General features: G+C 38.9%; 1 protein-coding gene across 2 annotated transcripts in view; it reads right to left on the bottom strand.

Annotated features, from left to right (window-relative positions):
- HTATSF1 (HIV-1 Tat specific factor 1) overlaps nt 1–19,813 on the bottom strand; it is a 76,142-nt gene that overhangs the window by 49,860 nt on the left and 6,469 nt on the right. The window contains exons 7-10 of one of the 2 annotated variants that reach the window (XR_014292540.1): nt 18,870–18,969; nt 13,546–13,635; nt 12,480–12,617; nt 10,579–11,943 (exon numbers count right to left, since the gene is read on the bottom strand). Coding sequence is in view for 1 of the 2 variants with exons in the window: in XM_082610479.1 (XP_082466605.1) it covers nt 10,720–11,943; nt 12,480–12,617; nt 13,546–13,635; nt 18,870–18,969 (1,552 nt within the window). In the remaining variant the exon portion in view is untranslated. Of the gene's footprint in view, nt 1–9,720; nt 11,944–12,479; nt 12,618–13,545; nt 13,636–18,869; nt 18,970–19,813 lie in introns of those variants that run through there. The other variant, XM_082610479.1, reaches the window with a different exon arrangement.

The raw sequence follows: 19,813 nt of genomic DNA, 5'->3' as shown, positions 1-19,813 counted from the left end.
TTGTGGTGAGTAGGGGCTACTCTTCCTTGCAGTGCAAGGTCTTCTCATTGCAGTGGCTTCTCTTGTTGTGGAGCACAGGCTCTAGGCACGCAGGCTTCAGTAGTTGTGGCTCGTGGGCTCTAGAGCGCAGGCTCAGTAGTTGTAGCACACGGGCTTATTTGCTCCACGGCATGTGGGATCTTCCCGGACCAGGGCTTGAATCTGTGTCCCCTGCATTGGCAGGCAGATTCTTTACCACTGTGCAACCAGGGAAGCCCCCCCATTCTCTTCTTAAGCCCCTCCACTTGAATTTACTCTCCAGCACTCTGCTGAAATGGCTCTACACAAAGATCACCAGCCACCTCCAACTTGCCAAATGCAATGATCAGTTCTCTGCCCTCCTTTTCAAATCCTCACAGCTGATCACTCGTTCCTTCCTGAAATACCTTCTTCTCCTGGCATCCAGAAACCCACACCCTCCCCCCTTTTCCTCCTGTCTCACTGAGCACTCATTCTCAGTCTCTTTTTCTGATCCCTCCTCCCCTGTCTCAGCTGCAAATGCTCATGTGTCTCAGGGCTGGGTCTGGTCCCCTCCTCTCATCTCTTCACTGTCTCTCCTGAAGTCTCCTCATCCAGTCCCCTAGCTTGAAATATTATCCCTATGCTTATGTCACTAAGTTGAAATCTCCAGCTCTGATGTCATCCCTCAGGTTTAGAACCATACATCAAGTGGCCTATTTGCCCTCTCCCCATGGATGTCATACGGACATCTCCAACTTAACATGGCCTCCTCTCCTCCTCAAACCTGTTCCTTCTCCCATCTTTCTTTCTACAGTTAATAGCACTACCAATCACTCAGTTGCTCGGGACAAAATTCTAGAAAGTCATTCTTTTTTTTTTTTAACAGTCTTAATCATTTATTTACAAAAACATGAACTTGTTTCTATTTGGAAAAATAGACTAAGTGACACAACTGGAGAAAAAATAGACTAAGTGACACAACTGGAGAATACACTTATTAATAACAAAGCAGATTAAGAAGGAATAGGCACATAGTAAAATAACTTCAATATAGTTAATGTGAACTAGAGAAATTTCCCATTGTAAGTAGCATTGAATCTACCAGCCTCACCACCACTATCATTGCTACTAAAAAACGAAAACACATTTGACTAGAAGGAGAATTGGTTTTTAAATACGCTTACAGAATAAATTTTGTCAGTATTCTGCCGGGTATTCAGAATCTAAATCATTCGCCAAAGAAGCTATTCTAAAATCTTAAACTTTCTAGTCAAATGAGAAAAGAAAAGTAAAAACACGAGCAAACCTCACTTTTTTTGTTGTTCATCCCTTGAACTATTAATAATTGCATGAAAAGTTATTGCAAATTATTAGGCATATAAGTCCATAATATTTCCCACTCTGTTAGTTTATTTGAAGCCCGTTACAAGACATGTAGATTCTCAGAGGAAACTTTGTTTACTTACCATGATTATCAGTCGTCAGGTGAATCACCTAAAATCAGAATGTTTTGCCGTGCCCCTTCCGAATCACTTAATCCCTACCAAATTCCGATGAAAGAAAATGATGGCTCTTGGAGACTATTAGGAATAATTATCCCTTCTACAATCTATAATTTGATCTTGGATAATTATGTGATGTAACAATAGAATAATTAGACTTCTTTCTCTCTCTGCATTTGTGTGTGGCATAGTCATGCCACATTTGCTAAATATATTTTTAAATGACCTATTAAAATTAGTCAGCTCTATAAATGTCATGGCTAGGAAAGGTTTAGATAATTGCGATGCATGTGGTGCTCAAGATTGTATTTTAGTTTCCTTCCTTAATACTGGAAAAATTAATTCAATAAAAACTTTTATACCAAATTAGTTCAATGGGCTAGACACTGCTGGGAGATAAGTTAGCAAACCTGACATGGAAATCATTATGGATCACACAGCCCTGGAGGAGAGAAAGACATTCCTCAAAAACCACACACATAAATACATATTTACAAACTAGGATAAAAGTGATGAAAGAAAAAGCATAGTCTTCTGTGAGAGTATAATAGGATTTCAGAAGTTTTCCCTGAAACAGCCATCTGTGAAGTGAGATTCTTTTATTGTTATAAAATATATGTAACTTCACATTTATCATTTTAACCACAATTCAGTGGCATTAAGTACATTCACCATGCTGTGTAACCATCAGCACTATCTATATCCAAAATTTTTCATCTTCCCCAACAAAACTCTGTACCTATTAAGCAATAATTCTTCCTCCCTCCCTCCCAGCCCCTGGCAGGGTCTATTCTATTTTCTGTCTCTATGGATTTGCCTCTTCTAGATACTGCATAAAACTGGAATTGTACAATATTTGTCCTTCTGTATCTGGCTTATTTCACTAGAAAGTCATTCTTGATTCTTCTCTTGCCCTCAATCCCCTCATCCACTCAATCAACAAATGCTATCACCTCTCCCAGCAAATTATATCCAGAATGAATGCAGTCGTTTCTCACCATCTCTACTGCTATTCGCCTAATCGGAACCACCATTACCTCTCACCTGGCCCAGTGCAACAGTCTCTCAGGGCTGCCCTTTTCCTCCATTGTTTGTCCTCCTCTCAGCAGTCAGTGTGATCTTTCTGAAGCAGAAATCACATCACGTCACCCCTTTGCTTAACAGCTCCAAAGGCTTTCTTTTGTATAGCCTGTTTCCAACAGTGTGTTTTTCTGTGTTGGAAATTACTTAATAAGTAATAGGGGACTGATGTGGGGATAACACAGAAGTTGTGCCAGTTAACATGCCATTTTTCTAGCATGCTAACATTTTGAAGCGACCTGTGGCCAACTTCCTCACCATTAAAAAGGCCTGGGACTTCCCTAGTGGCGCAGTGGTTGAGAGTCCACCTGCCGATGCAGGGGACACGGGTTTGTGCCCGGGTCCAGGAGGATACCACATGCCGTGGAGCGACTGGGCCCGTGAGCCAAGGCCGCTGAGCCTGCGCGTCCGGAGCCTGTGCCCCGCAATGGGAGAGGCCACAACAGTGAGAGGCCCACGTACCGCAAAAAAATAAAAAATAAAAAATAATAGGCCTGAGCAATATACGAAGACCCTAAGCAAAAAGCAGGAAATCTGCAGAGACTTTCCTTTAGTACTAGTGTGGCTGCTTTAGTTCTTTCAATAGTGGCTGTGGTCTTTTCTGTGGTAAGCTATCTGTCCAAGCTGTGAGTACAGATGAAGAGAAAGATGCTGCAGAAGCATTTCTCCCATGGTAAAATGATGAAAAGTAAAAAGGCTATGTCCTGAATCATTTATTTAGTTTCACTGAGGATTGTCTTTATTAGAAGTGAATGCCCTCAAGGACTCATATCTTGGAGGAGGAAGCTGACCCAGGGTTTAATACTGTGAAGGATTAACTGGTGGGGATACAGGACACAAATGCCATAGAGACATAACTCCACTATTACTACCATTGGAATTGCTGTTACTTTCTTAATGCTCCGGTTACCATGTTCCTTGGGTTTTGAGTGGTTTTCCCTAACCCTACATTTTCCCATAAAGCCCTATTATTTTTAGCACACACTTTTGCAGAATGTGAAGTTTTTCAGAGGCATCGTTATAATAGAAACATCTGTACTTATAAAATCCAAACTTCTTACCACCCTCAGTCTCCATGTTATATTTACCTGCAAAATGTCCTGAATCCAATCACTTCTCACCTCTTCCACAGCTACTACCCTAGTCCAAACCACCATCTTTGCTTGCCCAGACTACTGAAATAGGCTCCTTTCTTCTCTCTTCCTTCTAGTTCATTCTCTACACAGCAGTAGAGATCCCTAAAAAGATCCCTTTAAAATATAAATCAGATTGCACCAACACTCTGTTTAAAAATCAACTCTTTTGGGGGGGAGGGATAAATTGGGAGTATGGGATAAACAGATTCACACCACCATACAGAAAAATAGATAAACAACAAGGATTTACTGTATAGCACAGGGAACTATATTCAATATCTTGTAATAAACTATAATGGAAAAGAACCAAAAAACGAATATAGATATATACATATATATGTATAACAGAATCACTTTGTTCTATACCTGAAACTAATACAATATTGTAACTCAACTATACCTCAATTAAAACCAAGTCCAAAAAAAGTTAAAAAAAAATCAACCCTCTAACTGCTTTCTATTATATTCCAAATAAAACCCATTCCCTTTCCATGGCTCTCAAACCATGCCTCAGAGTCTTTTTGTTTGCTGCTCCCTCTTTCTGGAGTTATCTTTCCCCAGCTCTTCACTTGGCAGGTTCTTTCTCATCATTCAGGTACTGGCTTAAATGTTATCTCCTCAGTGACCTTCCTTCCTTACCACCCTAAAGAATTTTCTCCCCCCACTAAATCGGCTCTAGCACATCATCTTGATTTGATTTGTTCCCAGCATCTACCATCTGAATTTATCTTTCAAAAATATATGCATTGTCTATCTCCCCTCCAATTTCCCCTTGTTCATTCCTGTATTCCCAGAGCTAAAACAATGTTTGGGTCATAGTTTGTATTCACTGAATGAACAGATTAACTAGTACTTCTGAAAGTTTTATAAGCGAATCCCTGATTGTGTGGGACTCGGACATAAAAAGTTCTAAGATTTGCAGGCCTGTTCTTGTATTCCATGGATATTCTTGAACTCTCCCATTCATTCATTTGAAGAGGTTCATTTACTTCACCATTGTCCCTGTCATCATTCTGGGAGATTTCAATATCTAAGTGGAACTGGAAATGAAGCTCAGTATCTCGGTATTAAGACAGTGAGTTTGGAACAGAGATATTGGTATATATAGATATGAAATAGAGAGTCTTCTCACCAACTGGCCCAAATCCCTACTCTCTTGCAGTGATACTGGCCTTTGCATTTGAATCTGGCTCTTGTTTTTTCATTTTCATCAAAGATGGAGCTACTTCTACTGGTTAGTGATGATGTGTGTAGTCAGATTGGAAGAGACCTAAACTAGTTGGTAAAGACACAACATTTTGGTAACATTTCCGGTTGTCTGCAGAGCAGGTAGAGAGAATACAATGACAGGGAAGAAGAGCATCAGGAGGTCAGAGAATGAAATCATTGTAGGAATCAAATAAATGGATTTTCCAATGCAAATATTCCACTATTCATTCAGGAAAGACATTTTCTATCCAGGAAGATTTCCAGAAATGAGGATTCCATAAGCTTCCCACTGAGAGGTCCTGTCAGAAAGCTTAACCTATCTTACCAAGGCCTTTTTTTTTTTTTTTTTTTTCTGTACGCGGGCCTCTCACTGCTGTGGCCTCTCCCGTTGCGGAGCACAGGCTCTGGACGCGCAGGCTCAGCGGCCATGGCTCACGGGCCCAGCCACTCCGCGGCACGTGGGATCTTCCCGGACTGGGGCACAAACCCTTGTCCCCTGCATCGGCAGGTGGACTCTCAACCACTGCACCACCAGGGAAGCCCACCAAGGCCTTTTGCTATGATTCAAATCCAGTTCTGCATGAAGATGAAGAAAAAGAATGTAATAAACTGTAAAATGAAATTTTTTATGTTCCCCAATAGAGATTAACTCTACCTGTGAGTCTTGTATTTTCAAATTCTTATCTCATTGGTTTTATATTACAGATAAGTGTTGTTACTCCCCTTCTCTTGCCCTACTTGTTCTTCACATTTTTCTAAAAATGTGGAGATTATCACAGAATACAACATTCATGATGATGATTCCCACCCCTGAAAAAATATCTGATTGTCTACTTTGTGCCAGTCATTGTTCTAGGCACTGGAGAGACAGCAGAGCCCAGGAGGAAGCCATGGCTATTACAGAGCTTGCAAGGCAGCCGGGTGGGGAGAAGGGGGGGTGGGGAAGGCAAGTAAATAAATAAGATAATCTGTTGCTGTGAAAAGGATTCAACAGTAATAGCATCAAGGGGGAGAAGAGGGTGGTTTACTGACGGTCAGGATTTCTAAGCCAGGTGATACTTAAGCAGTCTAAAGGATGAGAGAGATCCAGATGGGCCGGGGAGAGAGCATCCCAGGCTGAGGCATGTGCAAGGGTCCTGGGATAGGAATGAGAACCCAAGGTGATGGTAGTGTGATTGTGATGAGTCTGGAGAGGCAGCAGGGCAAGATCACTCAGAGCTTTGTGCTCAGGCCACAGTAAAGAGTTTGAACTTTATTCTAAGTGTGACTGGAGCATTTAAATAGAGAGCCATCAGGGCACTGTGGGCAGTAAATGTGGTAGAAGTGGACATGGGGAGAAGCATTCAAATGTTGCATGTATTTGGAGTTAGAGCCAACATGGCTTGGATGTGGGAGGTGGAGAGAGAAACCAAAGACAATTCCTAGATGTGGGGTTTGGACAGTTGGGCTGCTGAGGTGGGAGGACTGGGGGAAGAACAGGGTCTTTCATTCCAATATTGAAATCAACAAAAATGATGACAAGGTGGTGGTAAAGCCAATGAACCTCTTCAAATGAATGAATGGGAGTGTGCAAGTGTATCCATAGAATACATTCATTCATTCAACAAATATTTATTTGAGCCCCTATTAAGTACCAGGCACGGTGCTAGGCTCTAGAAATGGTATTGCTGGATCACTGCCATATTTTTTTTTTGGCTGTCTTATCTCAACATAGATGACAGCTGCCATTTGAGGAGGGTTCATGCCTAATGCTGCCTTTATTCTCACTGCCCCTTCTGCCCCACTTCATCTAGTATATTAATAGATACACACTGGCCCAATCTATACTTGCTAATGGACTGAATCAAATTCAATAGATGCTATAGTGAGTGTAAATACACCAAACCAATAGTCTAACACTACTTGTATCTTAACATGGTAAGCAATATATTCATAGTAAAAAGCATTGAAAGGGCTTCCCTGGTGGCGCAGTGGTTGAGAGCCCGCCTGCCGATTCAGGGGACACGGGTTCGTGCCCCGGTCCGTGGAGCGCCTGGGCCCATGAGCCATGGCCGCTGAGCCTGCGCGTCCGGAGCCCATGCTCCGCAACGGGAGAGGCCACAACAGTGAGAGGCCCGCGTACCACAAAAAAAAAGCATTGAAATGATACACAAATTTTTATTACCCTAATCTATAATTTCCTAAGAATCGCCTGAAAACCAAAGCTTATCTTGCTCATTTAAAAGATAGTTTTGGGAATTCCCTGGTGGTCCAGAGGTTGGGACTCCGTGCTTTCACTGCCAAGGGCCTGGGTTCAATCCTTCGTCGGGCAGCTAAGATCCCACATGCCACGGGGTGCACCACGGCCAAAAAAAAAAATTTTTTTTAAAGTAAAAGATAGTTTTAAAATAAAGAAAAACAAGAGCACAAGATATCACATTTTCAAACTTTAGACATAGTTGAGTCTAGAAATTTTTACATCAAGATGTTGCAGGTTTATCATTATCAAAGTCCAAATTTCTATGAAAAAGCTGGAAATGGCAAATTGAAAAACGCTTTATTCTTAAGAGCTTTGCTCTTCTAACATTATCATTGCTATTTCAGCAGAAACATTACAAAGGGGAGCAAAAAAGTAGAATACTGGCAGCAGAAAAGTCACCTTTGTGCTGCTTCTGTCTGAGCTTTAAAAATTTTTTAAATTTTATTATTTATTTTTCATTTTTTAAATTTTTTTAAAAAAATTTATAAAAGATTTTATTGGCCAAGCTTTCTTTATCTAGCCTGGGACCACTGTTGCATCTTCATCACACAGCCCGGAAATGCTACAGATAACTAAACTATAAACACAAGCCAATCTAAAGATGCTATCTGAACGTACTGTATCTAACAACAGTATACTCTTGGTTCCAAATGAAAATCGAAACAAGTCTGTAGGATAGATCTGAACACCTAAAAATAAACTTTAAACTGTTAAGTATTTTTCTCAAGCAATCGATCCCTGCGATAATGGGTGTCCAAGAATTTAGGCTATTTGCAATAGCAATTAGTGATTTTAGAAAGGGATAATTTTAACATTTTTTCTCACATCAGGTTGTATTTCACTTAGAGAAATATGAACAAAGCCAGTCAGGTAAATGAAGTGTGGTAAGAAGCAAAAATAATGAGATTTTTTTACACTAATTTTATTTATTTATTAGGACATATCACAAGATTACTTATAGTGCTTCATAACTTGTGCTTTTAAAAAATAGAGGGATTTGAAATTATTCCCTGGATTACTGCGTAAGTGGTTTTAAGAAAGAACAACTTGAAGAGCAGCTTCTTGTTTTTATAAGTTGCTCATTTTTCTGAAGCATTTATGAATAGACTTTAAATGAATAGAAGTGACTGTCTAAAAAAAGGCATGCAGTTTGTAAATCTGAGACTCAATAAGGAAAAAATAATGTATAAGAATATTGACAAATATTCACAAAGGGCACATTTATAAGCCTTCCGCTGTTGCCCAAGCCATGGCATTGTTCAAACTAATTAAGAGCACTTGTTTTTTTTTTTTTTTGGCCTCACCTTTCGGCTTGCAGGATCTCAATTCCCAGACCAGGGACTGAACCTGGGCCTCAGCAGTGAAAGCACCAAATACTAACCACTAGACCACCAGGGAACTTCCAAAAGCACTTCTTGGCATTATTTGAGAAAGGTATATTCAGAAAACTAGCTAACTCCCACCTTTTCTCCAAGCCTCAGAATCACCAAATAATTTATATCAGGAGAAGATTCCACTCTAAAAAGGAAGAGGTAGTGGCTTCCAGATTGGCCAGATTTGACAACGCAGGGCTCAAGAGCCCAGAGTTACTTGAGAAGGAAGAGATCCTTGGAACAAATTACTCCAATTTTGCTGTCGGGTTTCTTTTGTAGAAAGTAGTAATGATTTCAAAGATTTCATTAATATTGGCAAGACCAGTAATATTCTTACCTTCTAACATGAAGTTTCAAGTATGTTCCTATACAAGGTACTTATAGACTCAGAGGGCAGGGCATACAAGCCTTTCAAAGGCATCTCTGAAGCAACTTCTGATTCATGCACTCAGGGTTGAATACATTATTTGAAATTTATATATATAGTCTTAAGGAGCATTACTCCTTAGAAACTGTCGGGTAATTGTTGAGCATTGCTGTGCTTACAATCCACCTGTACATTTCAATTTTCTTTTGATAACAAGATGTTATTGTTGCTCCACAATAAATTCCATTTTCAGGACCAATAAAACCTGATTGCTTAGAAAACAGGTGAGTGTTTCATGACTCTTAACGTCTGCTCATCAATATCACCTTGTAAATTATTTACCATTTTCCAGCTGTTTGTGACTTTTGCTCCAGGCTGTTTATATGAAAAGAGCATGAGTACTTGATATCAACCAAACTAATGCGCAGGGGAAAAGAAGTTAGAATGAAAATGCCCTCCTTCTGACAGGCTTAGAGCTAATTTATGTTGTAGTTATGTGTTCCAACCACTGTGTATGGAAGATAAAGCATTCTTACCCTTTCGTTTAGAAAACCAATTTTCCAACAAATTACAATAAATTGTAGTAAAACACAATAAATATAGTGTTTAAATGCTTCTGGCTTATCTTCAAAGGGAACACTATTTTGGTTTGCAGTTTTTCTATGTTTAACTTTCTTCACCTCTTTTACTGATTTATCCCTGGTGAAAAGCCTAAGATTTCTAATAGATCCCAGACATCAACTAAAACATTCTCAGAAAGCTGTCCTGAAGTACAAGAACTCTTTTCTGTCTATAGAGGGTAATGATTACACTGACAGACGGTATAATGAGAAAGCACCAATGCAGTTTATTTTAATTCTTCTAATTTATGAGAATAACTTCTTAATGCTACATCAGAAGTCAATTCATCAATACTGAATTTGGAAAGCACAATCAAGAAAGACCCAAATTTTTATTGGGACTACACAACTTAGCATATACTAGATACCGTAATTCTAGAACAAAATCAAAAGCAAAAATCTGAAATATGCAGGATAAAAGTTCTTAAACTCCAGGGGATCCATGAACCACCCCAAACTGTATACAAAAGATTGTGTAGTGCATGCATAGATTTTTCTGGGTAAAGGTCCTGTAACTTTAATCAGCTTCTAGAGGGGCCCAAACAGTACACGGTAGAATTCTGATTTCCTCTGTATTTTCAATAATGGAAGCTGTGGACCTTGGGAAGTTTACTTTTGCACGTTTAAGACTCAATTTTCATGGCAAGAGGGTAGAAAAGAAAAATAAAAGTAACTTGCGAGGACTGGGCAGGGAAAAACTCCAAAGTGTTCTTTACTTCATAAGTTTTAGTAACATGTTCTGGTTTAGAGAGGGGAAATGGGGACATCAGTGGTAACATCATAAGCTGAAGCAAGGACACTCCTACAGGGATTTTTCAGGTCCTTAGAAAAACCAAACTTTAGTACGAATAAAGCAATAGCAAGAATTAAAAATGCAATTTAACTCAGGTCTAATTTTGTTTCTGCATATTAACAACTTATTTTAAAATTTTGAATATCACAAACTTCAATCAGAATACTTTAAAAAATATTATTCTGCATGCACTTAACAAATATGACAAAAGAGAAGAATTCAGTTGACTTGTTCACATATATTTAAAGTCGGCCAGTACAGATAACCACGAACGCTTCACTGCATTGATCTAAGGGCATCCTACCTCTAGGCACACGTTCATGTAACACTACTAGTAATTACCCTGGAGCAGAGGCGAAACAGAGATGGAGGAATCACTCTACAGAGCAAGTTTAAGGGATTAAATGTCATCATCGTCTTCATCGTACTCATCACTACTGAGGACAAAGCTGCTGCCTGTGGACAGGGGCCCTTCCTCCTTAACGTTCCCTGAATCATCCACAGTCCCTCTCTCATCGGAATCTTCAAACAACTTGTCACTGGCATCGTCATCAAATAACTTCTCGTTGGAATCGTCATCTTCGAACACCTTTTCATCTGTGTCTTCATCTTCCTCATCTTCTTTTCCATCTGAATCTTCAAACACCTTTTCATCTGCATCGTCTTCTTTGTCCTTTTCAACCACATCTTCCAGCCCCTTTTCTTCTGCAACTTCTTCGTCCTCTTTTTCATCCGACTCATCGTCAAATACTTTTTCATACACATCTTCCTCTTCTTCATTCTCATCTGACTCTTCGTCAAACTCCTTCTCAGAGCCTTCTTCATAAAACATTTTCTCAGAGCTGTCATCTTCGAATTCTGATTTTTCAGAGTTATTTTCTTCTACCTCTTTTTCAAGAATGTTTTCATTAAGTTCGTTCTCAGAGCCCTCTTCCTCAAAACCTTTCTCAAGGCCGTTTTCTTCTAACTCTTTTTCGGAGTCGTCTTCAAACTCAATTTCCGAGCACTCTTCAGACCCTTGTTCTGAGCTGCCATCTTCAGCCGCCTTCTGGGGGCTGGCCTCCTCCTCAGGCTCCTGCTCAAGGCCGTTCTCATCAGGATCTGTTTTGCATATCTTCTTTTTGGACTCTCTTTCTGCGTCATTCTCTTCCGACTCTTTTTTAGGACTACCCTCTTCATGCTCTTTCTCGGGGCTGCGTTCTCCGGACTCTCTGTCGGGGAAGTCTTCTTCATGCGCTCTTTTGGGACAGCCTTCCCCAAACTCTCTTTTGAGGCAGCTCTCTTCAGATTCTTTTTGGGGACAGCCTTCTTCAGCCTCTTTTTCAGGGCCACCTTCTTTAGCATCTTTTTCAGAAGCAGCTTCTTCAACTTCTCCCCCATCTTCTGTTTTTTCAAAGTTCTTTTCATCTATAGGTTCTTCAAATGCCATTTCAGTTGTGGCTTCTTGAACATTCGTTTGAGATGTGCAAGGGTGCTCTGAAAAATGCCTAACTCTAGAAGGCCCCACACTTTCTGGAGCCCAGACAGAATCTGAACGCTGAAGGCCTCGGTTGGCTTCGGGAGTGTTGAGGAAAACCTCCCATCCTTTCAGCCTTTCCTCCCTTTCTCTCGTGGTCTCCTCCACCTGTGTACACATGGAAACTGCCATTAAAATATGTTTTAGGCCAAAAGAAGTAACAGCATCTCTGAACATTTCTAATATCGCCGAAAGTACTCTGATTTTATAAGGTATCACTTTTAGGAAATTAAAGCAATTCCCTATCTTCAGTTTCCAACACTTTACATCTTGATTTACTAGAGTTGACCTTAAGATCATTTAAATAAATGCCTAATACCACAGCACTGCAGAAATGTCTCATCAATTAAAAAGTTAATAATTGAACTGTCTGTACTTTACAAGACAGAAAGGAAGAGAAGCGCTTTAATTTGTTCTTCTCTTATTGCTAGCCTGAGCAAGCCTCAAGACTTATAAACTGATTTCAGACTTATAAACTGAAAGATTGAAACATTTTTCTTTCCGTACTCTGAATATAAAGGATTATTTAAAAGAAGTACTGTTAAACAGATTAAACAGAACTTAAAAGTTATGTGAAAAACCGCTAGATCAGTATTTGTTGGTAATGAAACAACTCATGTGCCCTTGACAGTTGCAGAACTCACCTGATAATCTGTAGTCCCATCCCACGCCTGGGCAGTGATTTGACGGCCACCAAACCACCTTCCATTGAGGGTCTGAATACAATAATCAGCTTCCTCTGGATCCCTAAAGGACACAGAGGCCACACCATCAGGGTGTCTCTAGAAAGACAAGGAAGAAAAAGAAGGAATGAATGAGAACATTTAAAGTAAAACATATACATTTGACAAAGTAAGGAAGTAGTGTTCCTTCTGATCATTTGAGCTAAAGATTTTATGTATGAAGTCTTTCTTCCTTTTTACTGCAGCCAGTAACACACAGCTAGCTGCTTCTTCAGCTTAACATTGTCTAGCAAAAACCAAGCATGATATCCTTGGAAATGTTCCTGCTGCTAACACTGTCTAACGAGACGCAGAACAGTATGGCTGTTAAGAATGTGGACTCTGAAGCTGAATAGCCCTGGGATTAAATCCTGGCTCTGCCACTTACCAGCTGAATGACCTTGGGCAAGGTGCTCAATCTCTAAACTTCCTCATCTGTAAAATGGCTAACTAAATAAAATGGGTAAAATGGCACCTACCTACCTCAGAGGATTTGGAGGACTTAATGAGATAAATGTAAAGTAGCTGTAGTATGCAATCAATAAATGGTGACTCTTTTAATTATTATGTGCTGATTCTGGATGTAAAAAAAAGGTGAAAAGGGGAACATACAGGAGAGTATTTTTCTTGATTGTTCTTCTCCAAATATGGAAGAAGAAATAATTCAGAAAGAGGGAGAGATGTGGCCAAATAGGGAACCATAAGGTCTCACACATGTCTCTTATACTTTTTTTCACCTGATCATAAACGCTAGAGTGATGATAAAGGAAAATAACCAAGGGATATCACGTCTATCAAAGCCTTCGCTTGTAATCCACGTTCATCTAATTATGCTATCTAATACTGCTTACAGATGACTACCACTAGACACAGACCTACTACATAAAAACATTTACGTAAAATTTGGAGGCATACTGATATTTGGTAATAACTTATTAAAATGGAAGAAAATTGCTTTAGAAATCATTTGCCCAAGCCATGAACTTACATCAAAGAGGAGGAGCCTCCTAACTTGTCCAAACTTGGAACATTCCACCCGAAGGTCTTCTCTGATCTCGTTCAGCACCAGTGGCTCATGCTGCAAAAACACACTTGATTAAAATGGGCTTGGCCCCCTTCTTTAAGTATAAATCCTGAGAATCAAATTTCTTAACTTTGACGAACCAACAAATAAAAAAAAGGTTTTGCTTAACGTTAGTTGTTTGTCTGCAGTCTCCAAAATTAAAAAAATCAAAGTCAAATGAAGTTAGACTACCACAGCTGCTGCTACTACTACAGGTCTGCCCTGCTTTAAGATGGGGAACGGGCAAGTATGGTATGCAGCACTAGGGGTGTGCAGTGGCAAAGGAGAGGGAAGAGAAGTGTCAGTGGAAATCACAAATAATAGCAGCTGAAGCAGGTGAAGTCCTGTGGCACATATTAAGTCAGAGACTGCTAGTTCCTATGTTCTGCACCGGCATCATGACGACTGTACCGATGAGGAAACTTTATTTTGTGTTTTGCATAGATTCCTATTTACAGAAATGCTGTAACGGGGAGACATATATCCCTTTCATTGACTAAGTGTTCTAAGATTGTTCTTTGTGCTTCCACGATTCTATTTTAACTCACAGCGTAAAGCTCCCCCATAAGGGTTCCTGTTCATCTTGCCTCCAAGTCCCAATGCATGAAAAAGGCTCATAAAATAGTTACGTTATCAATTTGAATTTCAACTACAAATATAAACGAGGATCTCCTACCTACAAATTTCTAATGAAGCAGACTTACACTTTTTAGGAAGCATATGAATTTGTCTATCTCACGGGTTTATATGTTCCTCACCAACTAAAGAGAACAGCAAAACATGACAAGTGGCTTCTCCTTCCTAAAGTTTTGTCAAAAGGCAATAATAAACAACTGGTAGGCAGTTACTGAAATCAAATTTAAAATCAAAACTATCAAATCCTATAAATCTGAAGCTTCTAAGAGTACAGCTGGCAGGACTCTGGATTTCTCCCACTTATAAAATCTAACTGTGGAGAATATGGCAATTTGTTTTATAGAAAATTCTCAGGCCTGAGAGGAATGGGGAATGGAGATAAACTCCATGTACTCATGTGGTAAAGTCATGTGGTGGCTTTTATGGGGGTGTATGTGTGGGGGGTAGCTCCGATCAGATTGTGAGCTTTCCACAGGCAGGAATCTCCTTTGACTGAATTTTGAATACCTTACAGAACACGGCACAGTCTTTCATGCAATGAACAGTCAATAAAAGCTTTTTCAGAGTTTGATAAACTGTAACTCCATTTTATTTACCAAGGGAAATCAGGGTTATATTAAAAACAAACAAAAACTGTTTCAAAATATTTAACAAATTTAAGCATGATCCCCCTATAGGGGGAGGGGTGAATTACCATTTTTATTTCTTTATCAAAGTCTCAGTGCCTTTCCTACAAGAATATCAAATTTCAGCCAAAGACTTCCCAGACCTCTGTTTTCATGTTTACCAGCTTGAAAAACAAATATATCTTCACTGTTCTATAGTATCATGAGGCTTAAAGATAATAACCCTCTCCCCTGGGAAATACCTTTAAACGTAGCTAAGCATGAAAATTTTCTAAAGACAACACTTTGCAAGCAACAGACCTGAGACTAAACTCAGCTGAAACGCTGAAACTTTCCACAGTCAACACTTGTAATGTTTTTCCAGGGTGGTGTTTTCTTTTCCCAGAAATAAACCGTATTTCTCATTCTTTTCCAAGCTAAACCTACACTGTCCAAGATAGTAGCCACTAACCACACGTGGCTACCGAGCACTTGAAATGTGGCTAGTCCAAATTGAGGTGTGCTGCAGGTGTGAAATAAACACCAGATTTTGAAAATTTAGTACCAAAGGGGAAAAAAACTTCAATGTAACATAGCTTATTAACATTTTTATGTTACATGTTGAAATTATAATACTTTGGATATATTGGGTTAGATAAAATTCATCATAAAAATTAATTTACCCCGTTTCATGTTGTTTTTGTATTGTGGCTGCTAGAAAAATTTAAATTACACATGTGGCTCACATTATACTTCTATTGGACAGTGCTAGTATACACAATGAGAAACCTACCTTTGCATCTGAGTTTTGGTTCTTCACCTCTTGGTATTCAAATTTGCCAGGCATGAATTTTTTAAACAAGGCTTTGAATTAAATACTGAAAACCCCTTAAAGTTACATTTAAAATATTAGCCTTCACTGTTCACCCTGATACCAAAGGGTATTTCTAGGTATTTTGGTTCTAACACTAGTCAACTGTCTGGAATAAACATATACAGGTATACCTCGGAGATATTGCATGTTCGGTTCCAGACCAGCACAATAAAGCAAATATTACAATAAAGCAAGTCACACGAACTTTTTTGGTTTTCCTGCTATGTTTACACTATACTGTAGTCTATTAAGTGTGCGATAGCATTATGTTTAAAAAAGACATGCCTTAATTTAAAAATACTTTGCTAAAAAATGCTAGCCGTCATCTGAGCCTTCAGCGAGTTGTCATAGTAACAAAGATCACTGATCACAAATCACCATAACAAATATAATAATAATGAAAATGTTTAAACTACTGGGACAATTACCAAAAAAAGTGACACAGAGAAATGAAGTGAGCAAATGCTATTGGAAAAATGGCAGTGACAGACTTGTTCCATGCAGGGTTGCTACAAAAACTTCAATTTGTAAAAATAAAAAAAAGCAGTATCTGCAAAGCGCAATTAAGCGAAGCACAGTGAAACAAGGTGTGCCTGTATTCCACCCCACAAAATCTGATTTCTTTATGACACCCCGGTTACCTGACAATTCAGTCTTTGTCTTCTACTACAAACCTCAGTGCTGATCTGTTCTTTAGATTCATATGGAATCTCTGGACAAATCAAACACTCCCCAAAAACGTCCAATGAAAGCAGTTTTCCAGTTGAACACCTCTATCCAGAGTTATATAATGTCTACAACAGCGTTGCTCAACAGAACTTTCTGTGTTAATAGAAGTGAACACTCCATTATCCAATGTGGTAGCTACTAGCCACACATGGCTAATACACCCGAGGAATTCAACTTTCATTTTATTTCACTTCAATTAATTTAAATTCAACCACATGTGGCTAGAGTCTAGCATACTGGACAGTCTACTACAGTGATGCACTTTTACGTTCAGGCCCACGAGACACTGAGCAAAAAAACAAGACTTCTGACAGGCTCTCATCAAACTCGTCAGACCACACCAGACCAGTCAGATGGGCAAACAAGGACAGCATCAAGGGTTTCTCTGCCCGTGAACTCTGAAGCCCATCACTGCACTCCCAGCCCCTGTGGTGCAGCCGTCTGAAAACTTTCCTTCATTTGCAAAGATGCTAAAGAGAAAATGTTTTCTTCCTTGAGTGGATGAAAACACTCTGCCTTGTGAGTAAAAAGGGTTTCATTCAATCATTCTCTCACTTTTTCTTCCTATACATACTGAAGGCCTACTATGGGCCAATCATGATTCTAGGCACCGGGCATATAACAGCAAACCAGGTAGACAAGAGCCCCAGCTTTCATGGAGCTCACATTCTAACAGAGAAGATCCAGTTATTTCAGATAATAATAAATGCTATGAATAAGATAAAACAGGGTTAATATAAAGGTTCTATAACTCCAAAGTTTATATTAAACCAATAAAGTTTTTTTTTTCTTTAAGCTATCAAGAATTTACAAGCATGAGACTTTTATCTTTAAAAATATCCACTGGAGGAAATTTGTGGGAAGTCAAGGAAGAATAAATGCGGCTTTTTGGAAGAAATAATATTTGTTAAGCTAGGAAAAATTAAGTGTGCCCAGGGTGATAGCTAGACTTAAATTAGGGTCTCAACGAGCAAAGGCAGGAGGCGGAAACATGTAAAGGCAATTGCACAATACACTTCAACTTGCACAGGGCCCAGATACTTCATGAATTAAGTTTGCATTTATATTCATGTCCCAGTGTTAGGAGTATGGAATGTTGTGAATCAAGGATCTCAAGTCACAGAAAGTAATAGGTCACCTAATTAAAAAACCAATTATCTACCAAGGAAATAAAATGTAGGTGAATCACAGGAAATTCTGGAGTTGTACCCAGTAGACTAGATACCATGATACATCTATGCATGCCTTTCAAAGTCCCACCTGGCAGGGATAGCATTTCAAAAAGCATCTAGTGTGCATGTGTACATGTGTATTTTTTAAACATGCTTCATTATCACTGCAAGTCTAAAGCAGCTCTGCCGTATTTCAAGATGCTTCAGGATTCTAGTCAGAAGAGACACCAAGCAGTATAAATAGACCACAGGTATCTTCCAATGACCTCAAAAGACACAGACTCCACAGGTGCATGGTAAACCCTATCACATCACTATCTGCAGAGATGGAGTTCACCAGACAATTCTGGTGCCCTCTCTAAGGGGGGTAAAATGACACTGTCACTCTAAATCTGCTTAACTGCACAAAAGGAACAAGAGTGGGCCTTGGGTGCAACTAGATCATTTGTAAACCATCTGAAATTTTACATTATGAACATTTTTTGTCTTATGTATAATTTGTTATCATTAATTTCAGAAGTCAGGCAGAGAATAAAGAATTCTTCTTCCATGAATGATCCCATCGGTCTAGGCCAAAACACAGAGATAAGGACAAGAGGCAGAACATAACACAAGGTACCCTGATGGCAATTAATATTCCTTAAACCTCTCTAGTAGCTCTTCCTCCTTTATTCACTTTTATTTGCTGTTCCTAGAATCTTACATGGACACCAATTATTACAAAGTCTTCTTAATAGCCACTAAAGAGTTTTGTAAAGATTAGGTCCTAAAAAAACAACCTTCGCTACTCAAATGTCAGGGGCTGTATTTCATTAACCTAAGGTTTTTTAAGGATCAAACTTTTAGCACTAAAGTGAAGTTTTCAATTCCAAGTGTGAAACTGGTCCTCCCCACCAAAATCAGCCTGCATTGTTGAACTGTACTCAAAATCCACAAGTGACTCCCATAAATCTTTTAAAGATTATATTTTTAATCATTTCCCATACCAAGTAGCTGCTGTTTGGGGCCACGGTACAGGTATTAGACAGGTTTACCTGTGATGCGATTAAAAGAATGCTGGGTTAAACCTGGGAAAATCTGAAACCTTCAGTTGATTCTTGGTATCATTTTCCGACCCTGAAGACTAGAGGAACGTGCAGGATGTGACATGAGAAAGATGGGGTGAGGCAAGCTTTGGGCTCCCTTGAAAGAAAGCATATCTATGTTTCTATCAGTAAGAATTCTGCTTCCTACCTCAAAATCTATAGGATGAAACATATTTCTGATGATGACAACTCGCTCGTGGCGCATTCGGGATGAGCCAGCTCTTCTCTCAGGTCTCCAATCCAACTGCCTAATGCGACAAAGCAGGAACAAGAAGCTGTGAATTTTGTTTCAGATTTATCAGAGCGAAAAAAAAATGAGCAGTTAAATAATCCCTTATTGAGCACTTAAATAGTGATAATTATTTGATTCCAAAACAACAATGTATATTTTAGTCACAGCTCCATGACAACTTTCTCAATAAAAATAATGGGCAGGTGAAAGATGGACCCAGTATCTGAAATCCCCAGAATATATATATATTTTTCAGAACTGCTGGCTGGTTACAAACATTCCAATGAGACTCCTGAAAAATTGCTAATTATTTAGTATCTATGACTATCTAGGAAGAGACACTGAGGCCAAGAAAATGTTCAAATTGTATTGGTTTTTTGGTATTTTACGATTATAAAGAACAAACTGCATTGAAATATGTAAAACTACTCACTCTTTGTTACTATCTTAAATCTTACTGATTTGTTTATAAAATTTTTAGGTATCTATTTTAACGATTCCTGTAAAAACTATAGACATCACAATTAAATGCTTCTTTGATCATTTTATCATTAGTTTAAGCATAGTGTTAGAAGTGTTATTAGAATTCACTCTGATAAAAGTACTTATCATTTTGGATCATTTCATAAAACCAGAATATTTCAAAAAACATATTAAATTAAGGGAATAATAGAAACTTGATGACCTGTATATACTATACACAACCACACAGTACATGATAAAATGATAAAACCTATCATTTCTAATTTCTAACTCCTACTAACAAACCTGTATGTAAAAATTTAGCTCCTGGTGTAGCTGATTCCAGCCACATGAAAAATGAACTAATGGCTCCGGTATATAAACCTAAACCATCTTAC

The sequence above is a fragment of the Mesoplodon mirus genome (genome assembly GCF_964341445.2).
Source record: "Mesoplodon mirus genome assembly, chromosome: X".
Taxonomy (NCBI): Eukaryota; Metazoa; Chordata; class Mammalia; order Artiodactyla; family Ziphiidae; genus Mesoplodon; species Mesoplodon mirus.
This window is presented reverse-complemented; position numbering and strand designations above follow the sequence as displayed.